Below are 20,155 nucleotides of genomic sequence, written 5' to 3'. Positions count from 1 at the left end.
TGTCACCTCCAGGCTGGATTACTTTAGCTGACTGTATCTGAAGCTGAATGTGAAGATGATAAACAGGTTCCAGCTGGTCCAGAACGGGGCGGCCTACTCTCTCCCTGACTCAGGCACTGAGAGCAAGCCTGTACTCAAGTCCCTCCACATTCCCCCAGTCAGCTTCCGATGCCAGTTTAAGGCCTTGGTCCTAATTTTCAAAGCAATTAATGGATCAAGCTCCTGCCGTGTCAAAGGCTGATTGTGATCTATGAATTACTGGGACAGGTGCATTCCTCTGGGACAACGCAGATCCCAAAGCCCAGGAAAAAGCACGAGAGCTGTGAAGGAAACATCCTCTATGGAGAACAATCTTCCAGAGTTGATCAGAGTTTGACCATCATTAGAAAATGTTGCAAAGCCTTCCTCCTTGAGAAAGCTGTTCCACCATCCCTGCCCCAAGCAGAGTTCTGGCCCTGTACTGGGAAAAGTGCTAGAGACTCCGCTTTTTTCTCTGAAAGGTGCCCTGATACTATGGTGAGGAGACAGCTCTACAGATGGTCACGTGTATCCCCATTGGAAAGGCAGAATATAGTCCCCCTATTAAACAGACACTACATTTTGTCACTAATGAAAGCCAGAAGAGGCCTATTTGTAAGCAAAGCATGAGCCCTGCTGAGTGACTCGCTGTGGATTTTTATACCATACTCCATGCTATCTGGGTGTCACTACATCATTAGCTGCTTTAGCTCTGATTCCAATAGCTGACAACACTGCCATATAGCAGCATACCGATTTGGAAATATCAAACCTCATGCCTATTCCGGACTCCTTAATTTGGGGCCAAGTTCTGATGTCCTCACGTTGATTAGTACCTTACTCCACAAGTAGTCCCATGGAAATTAATGCAACTACTCGTGCAGTACAGTATTACCCAACATGAGCAAGAGTAGCAGAATCTGGCCCTTACTGAGAAGGTGTTTCATTCTGAGCCTTTCTTCAAGGAGAAGCAATTGTCCCATCAGGTACTAAAATGTAGTCATTTTGAGATCTGAATGAAATAGAGCAGGTTCTCTTATTTATATAGCTGCTTCACAATGCTATTAGGAGACCCTAAAGCTGGTGGCCAAAGCTTAGCGTGTGAGTGAGCATTGGCACTGACCCAGCCTACGTGAGGCCTCCTGAGATATGCAGTATTGCATCCACTGTGGTTTGTTATAGTGAGTTTAGTTCAGTCCGGGTGTCACTGACAGCTCTGCGAAGAACAGCCTATTCTCCAGACGGGTGAGACAGTGAGGGAGCAAGCTTTCCACATCCTTCCCCCCGCGGTCCCTCCAGTGAAATTGAGCCACAACCCAGCATTGTGCCTCACTGCCAGATTTCCTGCCCTAGTTCTCCACAGGTGGAGGAAGTAATCCACAAGAGTTGGGTGTGTGTTTGTTTGGGTTTTTATCACCATGTCTCCAACTCTGTTCTGAATCGGCCTCATGGCTATACTTACACTTCCGCGGTTGCTACCCGGGTGGAAAACTATGGGTTTGAATTTTACTAGCGTAGGCAAGACCTAGGAGTGTGATGGAAGTTGGTGGAAGGTTTCTGACTCTCTTTAAGTACATGCCCAACAAGGATGCCAGTTAGTACCAGCCATTGTGGGTTTAGTGAGGAAGCACCTGTCCCCTCGAAACTGGTCTGAGGTCACTACCAAAAATCACATAAGCTGCAGAACAGCCATCTGATGACAGCAGCTTTCAGTCACTACCACCTGTGCTAGAATGCACTGGAGGTAAAAAAGATAAATATCCCATTCTATTGTGTGCTGTCCTGAGTTGTCCAGTTCTCTGCAGATCCACTAGGATTATGGTAGAATATTTGTTGAATAGTTCCTTATTCTTCCATGAATCTAATACTGACACCCAGCCTAAACTAAAAGGAGTAATTATGAGGAAAATGGTGAAAATGTATTTGCTGAAGGTGACACTTATGCAAAATCATCTTGAAATATGAAGTGTTTGTGTTGGATTTTTGTCGGGCTGAGAAATCAGGCCACTCAGGTGGGTCTGTGATACTGAAAAATGGTAAATTGTGCTTATTTTTTAGGATCTGATTAAAACTAAGAGATGCTGTTTTTGTCTTGATTAAATTTGTTATAGAAAAATCAGGCAATAATGCTTTCAGATGAAATGGTGCTGCTCTGTTGCTTGATTGAGCTAAGACTAATTGTGGGCATAATTTTCATCAGATTAACTGAAAATAACTAGGAGGAAAAAAGAGAAATCCATAAGTGAATTAACATTGCCAAATGACGGCTTGTCTAGACTAGGACATGGTAATAGGGAGAGGAATTGGGCAATCTTTGTTCTTGAGACATCAAATATCTTCTGCATTTTTTTCCCTCTCCCAGAGCCTGACTTTTCTTATCTGGATGCACTGGCTCCTTATCAACCTCTGGCTATGAAATGCGTTTACTGCCCCATCGACACGAGACTGAATTTTATTCAGGTGTCCAAGTTACTCAAAGAAGTCCAGGTAATGAAATCTCTCTTGCTTTCTCTTTATATTTATACACCTACACCCACCCACCCAATGGATACTTTCACTGTGGATGATCTTTATATTAAAGAAATGACTTTCTGTTTTCTTGTTTTGCCAAGTCTCTAGAAGAGAACACACAGCATATGCCTTCTCTTCTAATAGGCTGCACTGAAATGTGTACAAAGTGGCCACCAGTCTCCAGACAGTGGACTTCAAACATTTAATGGCTCACTATGCAAAGTAGCAGTATTGTAGCAGAAAACATCACACATTTCCAAGACTGAGCCTCTTGGCAGTTTATAAACGCAATCATTTTTCCCTTTGAATCTTTCCTGCTTGTTTAAATATGGCCTGGATGTGTGTGATAAGTATTTATGTCCCAAAATTGCGAAGTGTGCTTGGTTCCCTCAGCTTCATCAACTTCAGTTAACTCCACCATTGCCTGGTCCCTCAGGCCTATAATCACAGCCTCCTCTTTGATACGGATACTGCAGTTTTTGGGCCTTCACATCCAGGCCATATCCAAATCCTGCTGCTTCCTTTTTTTCTCTCCGGCCAGACTGCCAGAGCTCTTCTTCAGACTGACATCTCCCACCTTGGCTACCACAGTCTCCTCTTCAGTCTTCCCGGCATCCACCTCACCTCACCCCACCCCTTTCTATTCAAAACGTTGCTGCTAAACTTTTCTTCCTGGCTCATCCCTTCAATCATGTTATCCCCACCCCTCCTCCTGTTGGGTTCTTCTATTGGCTCCCTCTTCAACACATCCAACACACAGGATAGTGTGAGGGATTGTGAAAGAACAACCTAGCCAATCATCTCTTCGCATTGTGAGCTTCCCCTTCACTCTGTGAATGATGGCAGATCCCATTGGTCGCTTCTTCCATGTTGCCCTCCTCTGATGAGTTCTCTATGAAGCCTCCAAATGGTCCGTTTGGCTATATATGCAACCATATATTCCTCCTCCTGTCACCTTTGTCTTCCCACCCTCCACTCTCTTATGTTCTACACCCACCTAAGGTGACCAGATGTTAAGGGGAAAATATCGGGACCGTCACAAGACGAGGGAGTGGCGTTTCTTTTTTCTTTTCTTTACGCTCACCCGTCCGGGACTTCAGCAGCAATTCGGTGGAGAATCCTTCAGTTGTGGACGGTCTTCAGTGGTATTTCAGTGGTGGGTAATAAGCCTTGCCCTCAAAATACCGCCGAAGACTGTCAGCGACTGAAGGACTCTCTGCCGAATTGCCACCGAAAACCAGGAAACAAAATATCAGGACACATGGTGTCCCGACCGTACTCTGGTCGGGACGCGGGACAAACTCCTCAAAATCAGAACAGTCCCGATTTTATCGGGCCGTCTGGTCACCCTACACCCACCTGTGGTATTTTGTCCCTATTTCAAGTGAAAGCTTTTTGGGACTGTCTTCAGTTTTGTACAGCACCTAGCATAACTATTGACATTTACTTGTATTCAGATGCTGCCTCGGGACACCAGTCAGGGTCCGTTATGCTAGGCTGTGTACAACACGTAACATAACGTAGACTGTCCTGATCCTGAACCTCTTACTCCAATCCTGATTAAGGGTGTCTGGATGCTGCTGGAATACAACTAATGTACAACTATGTTGCAAACCTTGTAATTGCAGTGTCAGTACTTGCATTATATATACCTCCTAGGCCAGTGCACATTGACGGTTGGACGTCTGTCTTCACTACCATCTTCTCTTCTCTTCTAGCCTCTCCATGTGGTTTGTCCAGAGCAGTACACTCAGCCTCCACCCACCCAGTCCCATCGCACAGACCTGATGATAGACTGCCAGCCGCCGGCAATGTCATACCGCAGAGCAGAGGTGCTGACTCTCCCATTCAAGCGGCGCTATGAGAAGATTGAAATCATGCCAGAAGTGAGTGACAAAAGGAAAACAGCATGCTGCCCCCTTGCTGTCTAACACCACATTGGTCCTGATGCTCTGTGTCTGTAGTCTCTTCAAACAGAAAGGTGTTGCACATATGACTTATATTGCATATGAAGGTGCAAAGCACTTCCCACTAAGCAGAAGGCTAGAATGAGAGCTACTCCTAAGAGGGTGTTCACAGTGTGAATATATTAAAGTTGACAGAATCACTGTGGGAAAGCTAAAAATGTTGTTGATTATCCTTTGCAAGCACGTCACACTTCAAAGCACGTCACACATATGTTAATCCTCTGTGAACACCGGTGAGGTTGCCAACTACAATCCCCATTTAAAAGATGGGTAAACTGAGGCACTGAGACGCTGAGTGGTTTGCCCAAGGTCTCACAGTGAGTCCGAAAGAGAGCTGGGAATTGACAGAGCTACTGGCTTCTGTCTCCTTCACCACTTGCTAGAAAAACCCTCTGCTTCTCTTGTGAAACCATGATAAGGCATGCTAGCAAATGGCTTAGAATCATAGAATATCAGGGTTGGAAGGGACCTCAGGAGATCATCTAGTCCAACCCCTTATTTAGTGTTAACAAATGATGAGTCAGTAAACGGTCTTAGAGTCCAATAAATTAATTGGTTGCTTGTAACCATCAAACATAGGCTCGTAGACTTTAAGGCCAGAAAGGATCATCATGATCATCTAGTCTGACCTCCTGCACATCACAGGCCACAAAACCTCACCTAGCCACTCTTGTAATAGGCCCATATGCTCTGGCAGAGTTACTGAAGTCCTCAAGTCATGATTTAAAGCCTTCAAGTTACAGAGAATCCACCATTTACTCTAGTTCAAACTGGCCGGTGACTTGTGCCCCACACTAGAGGAAGGCAGCCCCCTCTGCCCCGGACTCCAAGGTCTCTGTGATTCTGACCTGGGTGAAAATTCCTTGTTGACCCCAGTTATGGCAAACAGTTAGACCCTGACCATGTGGGCAAGACCCAGCAGCCAGAAGAATTCTCTATAGAGCCCTCCAAATCAGTGACCCATTTCCCCTGTTGAAGATATTTGCTAATAGCAGTCCCAGATGGGCCATATGCCATTGTAAAGTAATCTCATCAGACCATTCCCTCTATAAACTTTTCCAGCTCAGTCCTGAGACAAGGTAGATTTTTCCCTTCCATTACTCCCCTGGGGAGGCTGTTCCAGAATTTCGCTCTTCTGATGGTTAGAAACCTTTGTCTAATTTCAAGCCTACATTTATTGAGGGCCAGTTTGTTCTTATGCCAACACTGGCCCTTAACTTAAATAATTCCTCTCCCTCCCTGGGGTTTACCCCTCTGCTGTACTTATTGAGAGCAATCATATCTCCCCTTGTCATTTGTTTTGTTAGGCTAAACAAGCCAAGCTCTTTAAGCCTCCTCTTTTAAGGACAAACACAAAGTACTACACTTAGGAAGGGAATAATCTGTTGCACAAATACAAAATGGGAAATCCCTGCCTAGAAAGGGATACTGCAGAAAAGGATCTGGCGGTTATAGTAGATCACAAACTAAATGCGAGTCAATGAAATACAGTTGGAAAAACAGTGAGCATCATTCTGGGATGTTTTAGCAGAAGTGTTGTTAGCAAAACATGAGAAGTAATTAATTATGCCGCTCTACTCAGCACTGATCCTTATCAGTTGGAGCACCGTGTCCTGTTCTGGGCACCATGCTTCAGGAAAGATTGGACAAATTGGAGAAAGTCCAGAGGACAGCAACAGAAATGATTAAAGGCCTAGACAACATGACCTATGAGGAAAGATTGAAAAAATTGGGTTTGTTTAGTGTGGAGAAGAGAAAAGTGAGGAGGGACATAAGTCTTCAAGTATGTCAAAGTTTGTTATAAAGAGGAGGATGATAAATTATTCTCCTTATCCAATGAGGATTGGACAAGGAGTAGCAGGCTTAAATAGCAGCAAGATAGTTTTAAGTTAGACATTAGGAAAAACTTACTTACTGTCAGGGTAGTAGTGGAACAAATTACCGAAGGAGGTTGTGGAATCTCTGTGATTGGAGGTTTTTAAGAACAGTTTAGACAAACACTTCGTCAGAGATGGTCTAAATAATATTAGTCCTGTCTCAGTGCAGGGGACTGGAATAGAAGACCTATCAAGGGTCCCTTCCAGTCCGACATTTCATCCTAGAAGCCCTTCTCAGCAACTGTTGCATTTTGAAGTTATCTTTCATAAACAGGGGAGACCAGAATTGCGCAAACAGTATTCCAGATGAATACTACTTATGCCTGTCACATTGATTAATAATGTATTAATCCTATGAACTATGCACAAACGTACTCTTAATATTAAGTGACTTGTATTCTAACAGGCATGATGTTAAAATATTTTGACAATACAATCAGCACAGATGTGTCTGTGGATCAAAGGTGAGGCTGTTTACAAGCAGACTATATAGCCCCATGGCAGTGGATTAAAAAAAATCTGTTTTTCATTGGAGGAAAAACAATACCCTTAGTATTAACACAGGATGCAGAACTACATGAGGAGCTGTACTTGAGTAACAAACTGAGATAAGCCAAGCTCCTACCAGCACCACATCATCTTTATCCAATTTGTGCCTGAATTCAGTTTTATGAGTACGCAACCACCTGCTGAGATTATCCCTGGAATTGAGGATGTGTTTTTAATTGAAAAATATAGTCTCAGATGGAACGTCACTGTGGCATGTGGATTTGTTGAAGTCATTTGCATATTTATTGGATCCTGTTAAAGCTAGGGCTAGTAAAAGGTGACGTGTGTTGAGGGTTGCGACCAAAACAAATCTTGTGTTAACATGGTGATATTCACCCCCTGTGCAGAGAGCCAGGTCAAGACCTAGAGAGCATTTAAATTCTACTGTTTAAGTCCTGGGGCTTCCCTTCAAGCCTGAGGGTTTGAGTGGTACCTATTTCTTGGCCTGGCTCTGCTCCAGGGCAATATCACCTGTCTCTGAAAACAGCGAGGCTAACAGCAGAGTAAATCCTGCAAAAAACATTATTCAGACAATTCTTGTATTCTAAATACATTCCTTTCAGAAAGAGAAAGGATGGCCCACTGGTTAGGGCACTGGCCTGGTACTTGGGAGACAAACGTTAACGTCCCTGCTCTACTACAGACTTCCTGGGTCAACTTGGGCAAGTCACTTAGTGTCTCTGTGCCTCAGTTCCACCTCTGTGCAACGTGGGTAATAGCACTGCGTTCCCTAACAGGAATGTTGGGAAGGTGAATTCACTAAATCTTGTGAGGCTCTCAAATACTCTGCTGATGGAGTCCAGATGACTGTGTGTGTGAGAGAGAGAGAGATGCCAGCTGTGTTTGTTTTCCTAGAATATGCTCGCCCACAGGCTTATTGGCAAGAATATTTGCAGAAACCACCATTTTTCTTTTCCATCAAATAACACTAGGTATAAAACTTCTAGTCACACCAGAAACCTAATTCAAAGCTATTTGTCCATTCAGGGCATGGAAACGTCCTCCATGACTAATCGGAACACCCTGAGTTTTAAAGCGTGACTGCCAAATGCTTGGAGCCAATTCCTCATGAGCAGTGCTGAGGCTGAAATAGGTTCATGTGAAACATCTGTCGTAGTTTTGAAGCACGCCTGGCTTCTGGGAAGCGTGATTCTTTGCAGAATATTTGTAAACAGAAAAGAGCCAATGGGATGGATAAACTGGTCTTTAGGGATAGTTCACCCAGTCTGGGGTCCAAATAGGAACCCAGAAGATAGTTCTGGAAAGGACCTCCTAGAGCATCGAGTCTGTTACCTGGCACTTGTGTGGTACCACAGCCTGTGCAGTATATTTCTTACACTGTGCAGCTGACCTCCCTGAGAAGGATCCAGCCTCTTCAATGAGACTCTCCAACCAGCCGTGGGGAAAATAGTGAAGAGAGGAAGAAGGGGAATTGAAATGATTGAGCTAGTGTCAAAGTACCAACAAAACTCATCCCCTTTTTGGCAGCCTCAACCAAGACCAAGAAACTGAGTAGGCCATGGAGACTGAATTCCCAACATATCCCTAGAGCTGGTCCCTTCAGGTCAGGTCGGAAGTACAGTTAGGGTGAGATGTGACGAAGCTTGCTCTGTTGTCTGTTAACCAGTGGAGAGAGGGCTTCAGTCTCCAGCGGAAAGATAGCCTATGGGCTAAGGTGCTAGGTGGGAATTGGGAGATCTGGCGTCTATTCCTCCCGCTGTCACAGCTTGGGGCTTTCTATGCAGTTTTTGTACTGCTTTAACTGTATCTGTTTAGAAATTAGTATAGTTTGAGGTACAACTCCTCAAGGGGTACCACTGTAAAAGTGTTTTACTGGCATAGCTGTGTCCACATGAGGGAAGGATGGGGGTGAGAGAGAGAGATTTAACTATATTGGTATAAAATCACACCCCAGGATACCACAGTGGTGAACTCAATAGAAAACCCTACTAATAAAGGGCTGTCAATAGGGCATCCTTCACCAGCACTGAAATGTTAAGAGAAAATAGCATAGAAAAGATTTTGTTCATTCTTTAAATGAATGTAATGCTGGTGAAAGGTGCTGAATTGGCAATGCTAAAGACTGAATTCTCTGGCCACCCACACAACACGTGCCTCTGCTAAGGAGTTAACTTTCTCCCCCTGCACTGCCAACATACCTCCAGGAGGACCCAGTACAACCACATGGAAATCGAATTCTGTCTTCCTGGTCCATGCAGTCTTTGACCTTTGAGTCTCACAATAAGGATGGATGCCTGTTGGCACTAACCACAACTCATTCAGGCTATGCAAATCCTTGACATCTCTAAGAGTGTAATCTCTCCTTCTCCGTATCATCAGCCATACCCTCTAGTATAACTGATCTTTAGGGATCATTATAATCTTCAAAGACCTGGGAGGAGGGGAAATTGCATGCAATGGCATGTATTTGTTTCACCCCCACTCCTCCCCCCACTTCACTTAACATCCCAGAGAACTGCCCCCACTCCACCTTTCAGAGTTGTCATAGCCCCCTGCCGTTATGATCCTGGAGAAGAGACCAGTGTGTTGCTCCTTTGTTATGCAGAGGAGTCATTAGTAGTTGGTTTGGAAAGGTTTTCCCCTTGCACAGATGAATTACCTATTTCAGCCAGGGTTTATGCCGGCTTCCCAAACATGTGGAAGATTTCAGTGTCAGATGGTGCCTGCAACATCCCCATCTGCAGGGAGGGCCATTTGGGGCCAAAATCACACCAACGGTGGTCCCTGTATGGTGGAAAATCTCAAGCAACGGTGTAAGTGGCAACACCACCTGCTTGTCTGGTGGTGAATACCACCACCCTGTGTTGTGTGGGAGCTGGACTGCCACAGGGAGGGCTATTGTACAACTCTCTGCATCAACATTGTGAATCCAGTATCAGAGGGGTAGCTGTGTTAGTCTGGATCTGTAAAAGCAGCAAAGAATCCTCTGGCACCTTATACACTAACAGTCTATAAGGTGCCACAGGATTCTTTGCTCCATTGTGAACCCAGCCTGTTATCTTTCAAAACACAACTTAAACCAAAGAACAAACACTAAAACCTGCTCCGGACAACACTAGCGTGTGAGTGTCTGTCAGCCAATTTCCTTTCTCTCTGGTACATTAACTTCCACAGACTTTCAAACTGTACAAGGAGATGTGTCCAGATTTGTCTCCTGATTCCTCAACTCTCTTGTTAAAAGTGAAAAACCCATGAGTCGTCATGGTCCCAGTAGCAACAGAATGGCTTCAGTGATGTGTGTGATGAAAGGAGGCTTTCTGTTAAAACCGCTTTCCTCCACATCCCCACCCGAAAAAATCTTCACTAACCTTTCTAGGGTCAGATTCTGGTCTCTTACACAGGTGTGAATCAAGGGCGGACAGTGGCGTTACTGTGCAGTGAGATTACTGTAACAGAGAGGAAAATCTTGCCCAGTAAGACTTTTAGATGTGAATGGGATTTACACTTAGTACAGCCTTTGTTCAGTGAGTGTTTGACTCTCCAGTCGCACAAGGCTAGAGCTGACTCTCCAGAGTATTATGGAAGCATTTTTGCTTTGTTTAACTAATCTGTTCCTTTGAGCGTCTGCATGTCACTTTAAAAAGGCAGCTTACTGAAAATTGGTTAAGCATTGTCTGTTCACCGGAGAATGGAAAACATCTTCTGGAGCAAACAGAGAAATTTGAACAGTAGCTTTTGAGCAAACAGTGAGACTCCAGTTTAATTACAATTTGAACAATGATGCCTCTCACATGACTTTGGCAGCAGGCTAATTGAACGAGGGCTGTTTTGTTTTTAAAATATTCTTCTATTGTAAAGCTCATTGGGGAAAGGACTGGTGCTACTGGATGTGTGTGCACCTTTTAGCACAATGGGGCCCTGGCCTTGGTTGGGGGGCGCCCCAGCCCTAGATGAACTCCCCTTCCTGGGGACTCAGCAGGCTGCTGTGTGGTCCCACCACACTGGACCCATTTGGCTCAAGCTGTACTCTTCCTTGGTTCCCTTTTCCTTCTGAAAGAGAGAGTGGGATCAGTAAGGTGTGGCCTGGCTCAGACCTTGCTCCATTGAATTTTATCCCTTCTGGCTAAACCTTCCTGCGTGCTCTCTTGTTTAGACCAAGACCTGTTCCACCTGCAGAAGATGGGATAAAAGGGGAAGGTACTAGATTGAAATTCACCACTCACCAGCGGGGTCTAACAAATCCTTTTATAGAGGGGAAAACACTAGGAAGTAACGATCAGTTTCTCACAAGTGGGAAGCACCTCGGGACACTCTCACTGTAGTCCCCTCCAGCGCTGGACAATAGACAGCTTCAGCTGATAACTTTTTGTTCTCTCTCTTTATATCTATGCATTAGTCTTTCATTTCTGTTAACTCCCTTCCCTGGTCAGTCCAGGTTTTCTGCTCATCCCAACCAGTTTCTTCTAGCTATGTGGTTACTTTAATCATGTTTGTGGAGAAGACAGAAGTTAATCTGTGATGTTTTACAGCACAGCATAAAGTTACATGTGTAAAACTATTAAATCACAGCAGGCTTCTGTCAGGCCTAACCAAGCCTTCATTATCAACAGAAGTGAAGTTGCCTATAAATGTAGTCATAACCAATTAGGGAGGATGCTAATTTTATATGGATTCAACTTCTAGGTTAAAAGGCTGTGTGAAGCATGTCTTGTGCACAGACTGGCCCTGGGGAGTATCTTGGCCCTGTGCCTATCTGAACTCAGGAGCTACAATTCTGGCACTTGGGTGGGTGGGTGGGGAAATGGAAATGATTGGCCAGTAACTAGCTTAAAAATTTACTACAGAAGACTCATTTTATCCTCAGTCATTGTGCAGCCCCTCATTGCCTTCAGTGGGATTCTGCCTGTGAACTAAAGGTAGTGCATGGCCTGAATTGAAGTCCAATGACCGTTTTGCCTGAGAAAGGACTAGGTAAAGATTTAGGATTTGACCCTCAGCCTCCATGTACCTTTATCTTCCATGCCAACAACTGTAGCTGGCCATCAGCAGTGTTTAGTATGCCAGATCGTGTTCAGTTGTGGAAAATACAATCCCAAGCGAGAGATTCGGCAGCAGTGTTTGCTAAGAAGTTACTTACCCTACAAGGACTTACACTGCCATCTATGTGCAAAAATCACAGTAGTGACACTTCCAAAAACAAATCTCTCTGCAATTCTCCTAATTCGCGGGGCTGCACTCTGGCACAACGCTGGCAATCTTACTCTTTTAGGAGTTGATTCTTTATGGTAAAAGTTAAAATGGAAACAGACCAAAACAGAGAAGTAAAGAGTGTGAAACTAAAAGAGCAGAAAACCACACTCAAACGTGCCACCTCCCAATCTAAAGGTTGATGACATTAATCCTCAGTGGTTCGCTAGTACTGATTCTTCACAGGCCTCCGGCAATAGGAACATGGAAGGAAATCACAACACTACCAGTGTTTTCATGTTAGTAACACCACAGAAGTGCTCATCTGTGTATAGGGGGCTGATCAGTGTAATACTAGTGCTCAGTGTTTGTGTGTGTTTTTCCATGGCTTCCACAATGCTAGTCCATGGCGCTAGGGTTGAAGTAATGACTGGGAGGTAGAACTTTCCTTCTTGTTGCATCTTTGGATGTGACGTAATAACCTTCGGTTTGGGTCATTGAGCTTCCATACTAAGAATCAGCTGACTCTCGATCAATGGAAGGTGAGCCGGTATCGTAGAGAAAGTAAAAGTGAATGGCTACTGCAGAGCGTCGTTGACTGTTAATGGCTCAAGGGTTGCGATTTACTGTCCCCGCGTGTTTAATACTCAACAGAGTGGAATAGCAGAGTGCTGCAGTGACAGAAGAGGCACTCTTAGAACTTTCATACAAGGCAGCTCCTTTGATTTAAGAATCTCTTCCTTTACAATAGTTGTCACTTTTCATTGTGTTCTTTGTTAGAGCCAGTTCTGTATTGATTCCACAGTGCAAAGGGGCAGGGAGAGAAAGTGCCTTCGATCCCTTCAAAGTGCAATGCGTTACACTGCTGCAAGTATAGCTATTTTTAGCTCTGAGGCCAGATCTAAAGCTGTGACTGCCAACGTACGGCTTTTCTTTTACATTTTGCTACTGAGGCCTATATGCGTGTCTATTATTTTCCAGTGGAAAACATTGATCCATCCCTTTTTAAGCCGGTGTTCTCACATTTCTTCATAGGATGGGCTGCCTCTTAATAGTGACACTGGGTAAGATTTTCAGAAATGTTTAACGTTGGCCTAAATGTTTTCATTGAAGCCAGTGGTAAAATTCCCATTGCTTCACTGGGAGTGGGGTCAGGCCAATGCCAAGTGCTTTTGGAAATCCCACGCATCGCTTCTGTTCAGAATTGTATGGATCACGGCCTCTACCACTTGCAATCACATAACATCCTTGCAGCAATTGCTTCCAGAGGAAAGTATATAGTACCCACCTCCTTGCACTGTGGGGAGGTGGCATGGTATAGTGGTTTGACAGTCCCCTGCTCTTATTCCAAACTCTGCCGTGGACTTGCCGTGTGATCTCTAGCAAGGCATTGATTAACCCCTCTGGGCCTGGACTGGGAATAATCCCCATTTCTATGAAATGCATGGAGATCCTCCTCCTGTTTTTTTAATGCATGTGAACAGCGTGTGGCAGCGGCAAGACCGCTTGTGTTCCCTTGCTATCAGTGTACTGGAGATGCTTGGCTATAGAGGCCGACTTTCTAACGAGCTCTGTTCCCACTTAGGCATGGAAATGAGTGGCTGGAGTTTCAAGGGAGCTCGGCACCCTAGATGCTAAGTCCTTCTCAAAATCTGGCCCCAATCATGGATGCTGAGCAGAGGACTAGGCTCAGATGAGAGAAATCTAGTGGAGGTTCTGTCCACGGGAGGCTGACGTGATATCGCATGGGATATGGGGGTTACTACTATGGGTAAATAATGAAGTCGATCCCTGCTCCTTCCAGGGAATGGTTGTGCTTACCTGTTGTTACCTTTCTTCACCATCTGGAGTCCCAACAGCTTCTGAATACAGAGAACACTACTAGCCATCATGGGCTGGCTAGTTTGCAGCCTTTTCCATCAGATTCAGGAGCTCCCATCCATGCCTTTGATACCTCCACATTGGATGACTGCAGTGTCCTCTCCTGGGGCTACCCTTGAAAACTAAGGGGAAAAGTCAGCGGATGCAGCATATAAATCCTCATTCACTTTGTGCTGTTTGTGGCAGGGACCCTATAATATCTGTGCTCCAAGGATGGCGTTGGCTTCCAGTTCACTCGTGCAAGTCAAGGTGTTTAGTTCTGACCTCCTACATACATTTATGGCTTGGGTCTGGCATACCTCTTTTTATCTGCCTGGCTCACCAGCATGTGACAATCAAGATGCTTGTGCTCACAGGTCCTGGATTTGTATGTTTAGAGGCTGCTGGCCAATCTCCCAACTCAGGAATTAATTTCCTCAACCACCTTGGTCTGGCAGGTCCTGAGTCTGCCTGCTCATTCTGTAAGGCCTGTCAGTTAGCTCAGACTTCCCCTGCAGAGATGTGCCCGGGGGAGGCCGCGGGGTTTAGATGGCATGGGGACATCTCTTTAGACGGTGACAGTTTTATATGAATATCAATATGTAGGTGCTTTATAAAGTTGCACCTGGGGCCAGAGACATGTTGATCATATTTTAAAAATTGGTATTTACCATGAATGAGAAAGTTTAACAGTCTGTGACTAAAGAGAAAGGCCAGCTGGAGGCTAGAGTGGGTGATTGAAATTTGCTCCTCATGTCACTTCGTAGTTGCCCATCTTCTGCAAACCTCCGCATCCACAATGCTGACCATGGAGCATTTACTGCCACATCCTCCCTCCAAAAACTAGTGGGCAATGCGTATTTAAAAGGGTTGCTGTTGACTGAAATTCAGACCCAAATCTAGAGGTTGAGTGAAAACAAAAAGCAACACAAGCATTTACATGCACTTTAATAACCTGGTTCCAAACAAATTCAGCTTCCCCTCCATACTCTGCAGTCTGGACATTAAGAACCTGAACGTGAAACTGATTGATTTTGATTTTTTTTTTAAGTGTCCAAGATGTAAAGAAACAGCATGAACAATGGAAAATTAGACTTTGAGTGCTAATAATCAAAGGTGTCAGTAACGTAGCTAATGCTTTTTAAAATTAGGTGTCTCTTTAACTGTCCATTTCATAAAAGTTTCCCCTGGATACCGAAAACCCACTTCTGAGAGCGATACAAAAGTCAATAGCATTGAGCCGCAGAAGGGGAGAGAGACGAGGAGGGGGGATGCCAGGTAGGAGTGCTCTGTCATTGCACCCTGGTCTGTGTTTACAGTTCATTAGTTCATGTTAAAAACATCAGACTCCCAATTTAAATCGCAGCTGGCTTGGTTGGAATTTAGAGATTATCACTTGCTAAACAAAATCCTTTGTTTGCTTCAGCTTGCAGATTCGCTGGTGCCCTTGGAGATTAAACCTGGCATTTCCTTAGCAACCGTTTCTGCCGTGCTGCATACCAAAGACAACAAGCATGTGCTTCAGGTACGGTATGATGGGGAGTGGAGGAAACTCTCCATACACAGGGCAGCCCTGGCATCTGGGTCCCAGCTCTTCCCATGTGGCAACCTCTTCAACTAGCACCTGTGCCCACACTGCAGCAGATGCGGTCAGAGGCTCTCTCCTAGTGCGCATGAGCAAGGCTGGACTCCTGGATGAATCCGATGCAGAACTGAAAGTGAGCTGCTTCCAAATCTCTGTGCGCCTAGCTGAGATAAAATAAAAGGAGCAGAGGGATTATTCGTAAGGAAAGGCCACAAATCACATTAGTGTCTGTGCCTACTACAAGTACTTGTATCATTCAGTCTTTCACAGTGGACGTCATGGAGTAGAAGGTAGACAGCCTTAAAACACTGCCGGGGGGGAGCCCTGTCCCCTAAGTGAATGAAATGCTCTGTTCTCCTAGGGGCAGATGATGCACCACCACACTGGGGTTAGACCGGGGTAGGCAACCTATGGCACGCGTGCCAAAGGCAGCACGCAAGCTGATTTTCAGTGGCACTCACACAACCAGGTCCTGGCCACCAGTCCGGGGGGGCTCTGTATTTTAATTTAATTTTAAATGAAGCTTCTTAAACATTTTAAAAACCTTATTTACTATACATGCAACAATAGTTTAGTTTTCTATTATAGACTTAGAGAAAGAGACCTTTTAAAAAAACATTAAACTGTATGACTGGCATGTGAAACCTTAAATCAGAGTGAATAAATGAAGACTCGGCGCAGCACTTCTGAAAGGTTGCCAACCCCTGGGTTAGACTGTGAACTGAGGTTCTCCAGTGCTCAACTGGGGAGAGAATCCATCCCCATTCAGGCTTACAAGAGTAGCAGTGTTGCAGCTGCCACAGCGCTGCTTTGTAGAGGGAGGCAATGTCCAAATGAATGAAAGCCAGGCCCTAGCTCTTCGCAGAGAACCTTTGCTGCTTCCTGAGCTGCTCCTGCTCATAAAGGAGCTGGGGCTTGTGGGCCGCTCTTCTCCCCCCTCTGAGCCTGAGAGAAGATCAGCAGCTCAGGGGCTACCCTGCTTCCTCCTCCATTCCTGGGAAAGGGGCAGTGGCATTTGGGCTGCTCTGCGCCCTTCCTCCCTGCCAGAGAAGCAGCCGGAAGTTTCCCAGCATGACTTGGCGTACTTCCTTGGGCAAGCTTTCCAACAGCTCCAGAGAATGCTTTTCCAGGGCCTGCCTATGCAAAATCCCTCCTCGGAGGTTGACTTTTGTGATGCCAGTGAGGAGCGAGTTATGACACCGTTAACACCCAGAACTCCCAACAGCTCGTTCCTCACTCGGGATTTGCCAGTGCAGCCTGACTTGTGTGTGTGTCTTCGAGGTTCGTCAGGGTGGGCACGGCCTCGTTTTGTCTTGTACAGCACTGAGACTGTTATGGGTGCTAAATCAATAATAATGGTCTAAATCTCGAGGCCTGAATCTGCAAGAGCACGTGCTCAGCACTCTCCTTTACGGTGTCTCAAGATGGGCACCCAAAATTGGTAATTGCTTTTGAAGGTCCTGGCCCGCCAGTGATGGCAGGCAGTGGAATCCAGGGCCAGTTTCCTTGTCTTCCCTTCAGAGCTACAACACTCCCTCTCAGCAGTGAGGGTAAGAGTCTGCCCCTCCCCGCCACCTCTTGCGTGCGTGCACCCCAGGTTACTAATGCTGTAATAAGCTTTTCAGCTGGTCTGTTTACTGTGCATTCTTGCCTTTAGCCCCCTCCAAAACCCACACAGCCCCCAGCTAGCAAGAAGAGAAAGCGGGTGAGTGACGACGCGCCGGAATGCAAACCTTTGAAGCCGTTGCTGAGTGGCTCCATTCCCATGGACCAGTTTGTGCAGACACTGGAGAAGGTAATAACATTATGTCTCCTGCAGCATGGAGGTTCAAGTAGACTTTCCCAGAGCCCAGAAAGCCAGTGTAGAGCAGGAAAGGGGATTGTCTACAGTGGCCCGAGGGATATAAACAGACTGAACAGGATGAAGGGAGGCGATAACAGATACCCTGAATATGGGGGTGGGGGTTCTGCTGACTATGAAGTATCTTCCCAAGGAAAGTGATGGAAGCCCCATTTTATCCGTCATTTTAAAACTATATTGGACAAACTACTGCAGGATGCGACTGTGAGGGGTCATCCTGCTCTCTCATGGGTGGGGAGGCTCGATGGCCTGTCGGGTCTCATTTTGCTCTTCTTTCACTGTTCAAATACCTTTGTCCCCCACCAAAATATAGAACTTTTCTGAACTCCGGCTTTGTGCTCCAGACACCTCGGTAATGGTGTCTAGCCACGGGAGTTGAGCGTAGCGTCACATAGCCCCAGAAGGGATCCCTGCTAACGCAGTGCTTTTTAAACTGACAGCCTTAAATAATGCAGGAAGCCTCACGACAAATTAACCTTCCTTCCTCTCTCTTTCTCCATCGCAATGCGTGTTCTAGATAATCCACTGGTTTCTGAGGTGTGGAAGGGGAAAAAAACTATCAGATGAACTAAGCAGCAATTAAAGTTACTGCATTGATGGAGCACTTGGTGTCCTCCTTGTCTCCACTCCTGAAAGAGCCAGGTGTTTAGCTGGTGGAGGAGGGGAGAGGTTGTTTATGGTGAGAACAGAACAGAGCTGTACTGGTAGGGAAGGGAGCAATGTCTAGGGGTTAGAACAGAGTACTAGAAGTCAGAGTTTTATTCCTACACCTGCAGCTGACCTGGTGTGTGATCCTAAGCAGTCACTTCGGCCAAAAGTTTCAAAAGGGCCGATTAACTTTGGGTGCCTCTGGTTTTGGGGGATGTCTTGCGAGACCTAGAGGGCCTGATTCCCTCCCTTCCCCCTGCTGGAGATGCTGAGCTCCCACAGCTACATTTGAAGTCAAGAAGGTGGACATGAAGTGCACCGCTGAAGATCAAGCCCCAACTGTCTAAAGTTGGGCACCCAAAATGAGCTACCATTTCTGCACATTTTGGCTTTAACCTCCCTGTATCACAGTTTCCCCATCTATATAATGGGTATAACACTTAGGCTATAGCTACACTGCGCTTTCATCAGTAAAATTGTTGCCAGTCAGGGGTGTGAAAAAAAAACTCCCTGACCAACAGAAGTTTTAGTGTCTAAAAGCCCCGATGCAGATAGCGCTTTGTCAGTGGGAGATGCTGCCCTGCCAACAAAGCTACCACCCCTTCTTGGAGGTGGTTTTATTTTGTCGGCAGGAGGTGGCACAGCTGTGCTTCTGTAAGGTGCGCAGCGTAGACATAGCCTCAGTGTTTTATCGCAGGAATTTCAGTAGGGTTATAACTAATGCTTACAAAGCAGTTTGCTACGTACAGTAGCTTTCAATCCTACTACTTCTTGGTGTTACAGAATTTGAGTGCAGAGCTGTGTCTTTTATGGCCCTTAAACCCCCACACCCAAATATTTCATTCTAAGTGTGAGTACTCTTTCTCCCCAATCCCCATCTGCAGCATGGTTTCAGTGATGTGAAGGTAGAGGACACAGCAAAGGGACACATTGTGCTCTTGCAAGAGGCAGAAACCCTCATTCAGATAGAAGAAGATTCAACACACATCATCTGCGACAATGATGAAACACTCCGGGTCAAGTTGCGGGACCTGGTTCTCAAATTCCTTCAGAAATTCTAGTGCTTCCTCGACGGAGATCCAGCCTCTCCTGAACAAGGAAAGCAAAGCAGGCCTGTGAGATGAAAAACTCCAGAGCAAATGTAACAGCTTCCCCTGGGGGAGACGCAGAGAGTGCTGCTCTGATTTCATAAAGAGCAGAAAACTTCTTCCGCATGAGGAAAAGAGGGGAGTATTTTATATATAAATAATTTTAACCAACTTTTTGCAACCTTTCAAACCAATTCCCTTGCTGTAAATTTGGGTTTAGAGCCCTTCGGTAAGAATTGCAAAATAAAACATATGCTGTATGTTTTCATCCAGGTGAAAATGCTACCTAGAAACAAACAGCTGTCCCGGGTTACTCTTAACACCATGGACCCTGATCATCTACCTGAGAAAGCTCATTGCAGAAGTCTGCCCATGTGGCACTCGTTACTGGAGGGGGGGTGGAAGGGGAAGGGTGTAAGTTATTTACTTTTTACCATATGTGCTGTCTATTTCCTTTTGCTCTGATTGGCCAGTTAAACCAGTCAGTTTTACTTTCTGATCCTTTCTGCATTTGCACCATGCTGCAGTCACGTTTTCATTCCCTGCATGGGGTGGGACGGGGGGATATTTATCATCACTTGAAGCCAATTTAAAAAAAAATGGGTGCCTAAAACTAGTCTCTTGGGTTTGAAGTTAGGCATTTAAAGAAGTACCCTGATTTCCCCTCCGCCCTTGAAAGGTCAGTGCCCGCAGCAGCTCATGTTGAAGTCACTGGTAGTTCAGAGAAGTTGAGCTCCTTTGACCATCAAAGTGCTTATTTGGGTGCCTAAATATGGACTTAACAGCATCACTTTAGAGGGCGACATTCCCAGGCACAAAAAGGAGTTAGGACTCCGCTCCCATTGTGCTTAACTCTTGTTTGGTCCTTCTGAAAACCTCTCGTCAGCCTTAATTTTCAGAAATCTTGGCCTGAAATTCTAACAATCACTTGACCGATTCCATTCATGTCAGGGTTTATGAAACTTCTCCCTCCTGCTTGTGGGGGTCTAAACTCAATTAATAGTGCCACGTTTGAAAGCAGCCAGTTTATCACATTTCACACC

At 45.4% G+C, this 20,155-nt stretch overlaps 1 protein-coding gene across 2 annotated transcripts in view; it reads left to right on the top strand.

Moving 5' to 3' along the window:
* The window catches only part of INTS9 (integrator complex subunit 9), an 83,433-nt gene extending 64,051 nt beyond the window's left edge, over nucleotides 1–19,382 (top strand). For both annotated transcript variants that reach the window (XM_030555177.1, XM_030555178.1), the window contains 5 exons: nucleotides 2,381–2,505; nucleotides 4,248–4,415; nucleotides 15,357–15,455; nucleotides 17,173–17,310; nucleotides 18,909–19,382. In XM_030555177.1, the coding sequence (XP_030411037.1) occupies nucleotides 2,381–2,505; nucleotides 4,248–4,415; nucleotides 15,357–15,455; nucleotides 17,173–17,310; nucleotides 18,909–19,085 (707 nt within the window). In that variant the 3' untranslated portion in view covers nucleotides 19,086–19,382. The remainder of the gene's footprint in view (nucleotides 1–2,380; nucleotides 2,506–4,247; nucleotides 4,416–15,356; nucleotides 15,456–17,172; nucleotides 17,311–18,908) is intronic.
* The last annotated feature ends 773 nt before the right edge of the window (nucleotides 19,383–20,155 follow it).

The sequence above is a fragment of the Gopherus evgoodei genome, chromosome 3, assembly GCF_007399415.2.
Source record: "Gopherus evgoodei ecotype Sinaloan lineage chromosome 3, rGopEvg1_v1.p, whole genome shotgun sequence".
Classification (NCBI taxonomy): domain Eukaryota; kingdom Metazoa; phylum Chordata; order Testudines; family Testudinidae; genus Gopherus; species Gopherus evgoodei.
The sequence above is the reverse complement of the archived record's forward strand: the minus strand, read 5'-3'. Positions and strand labels throughout refer to the sequence as shown.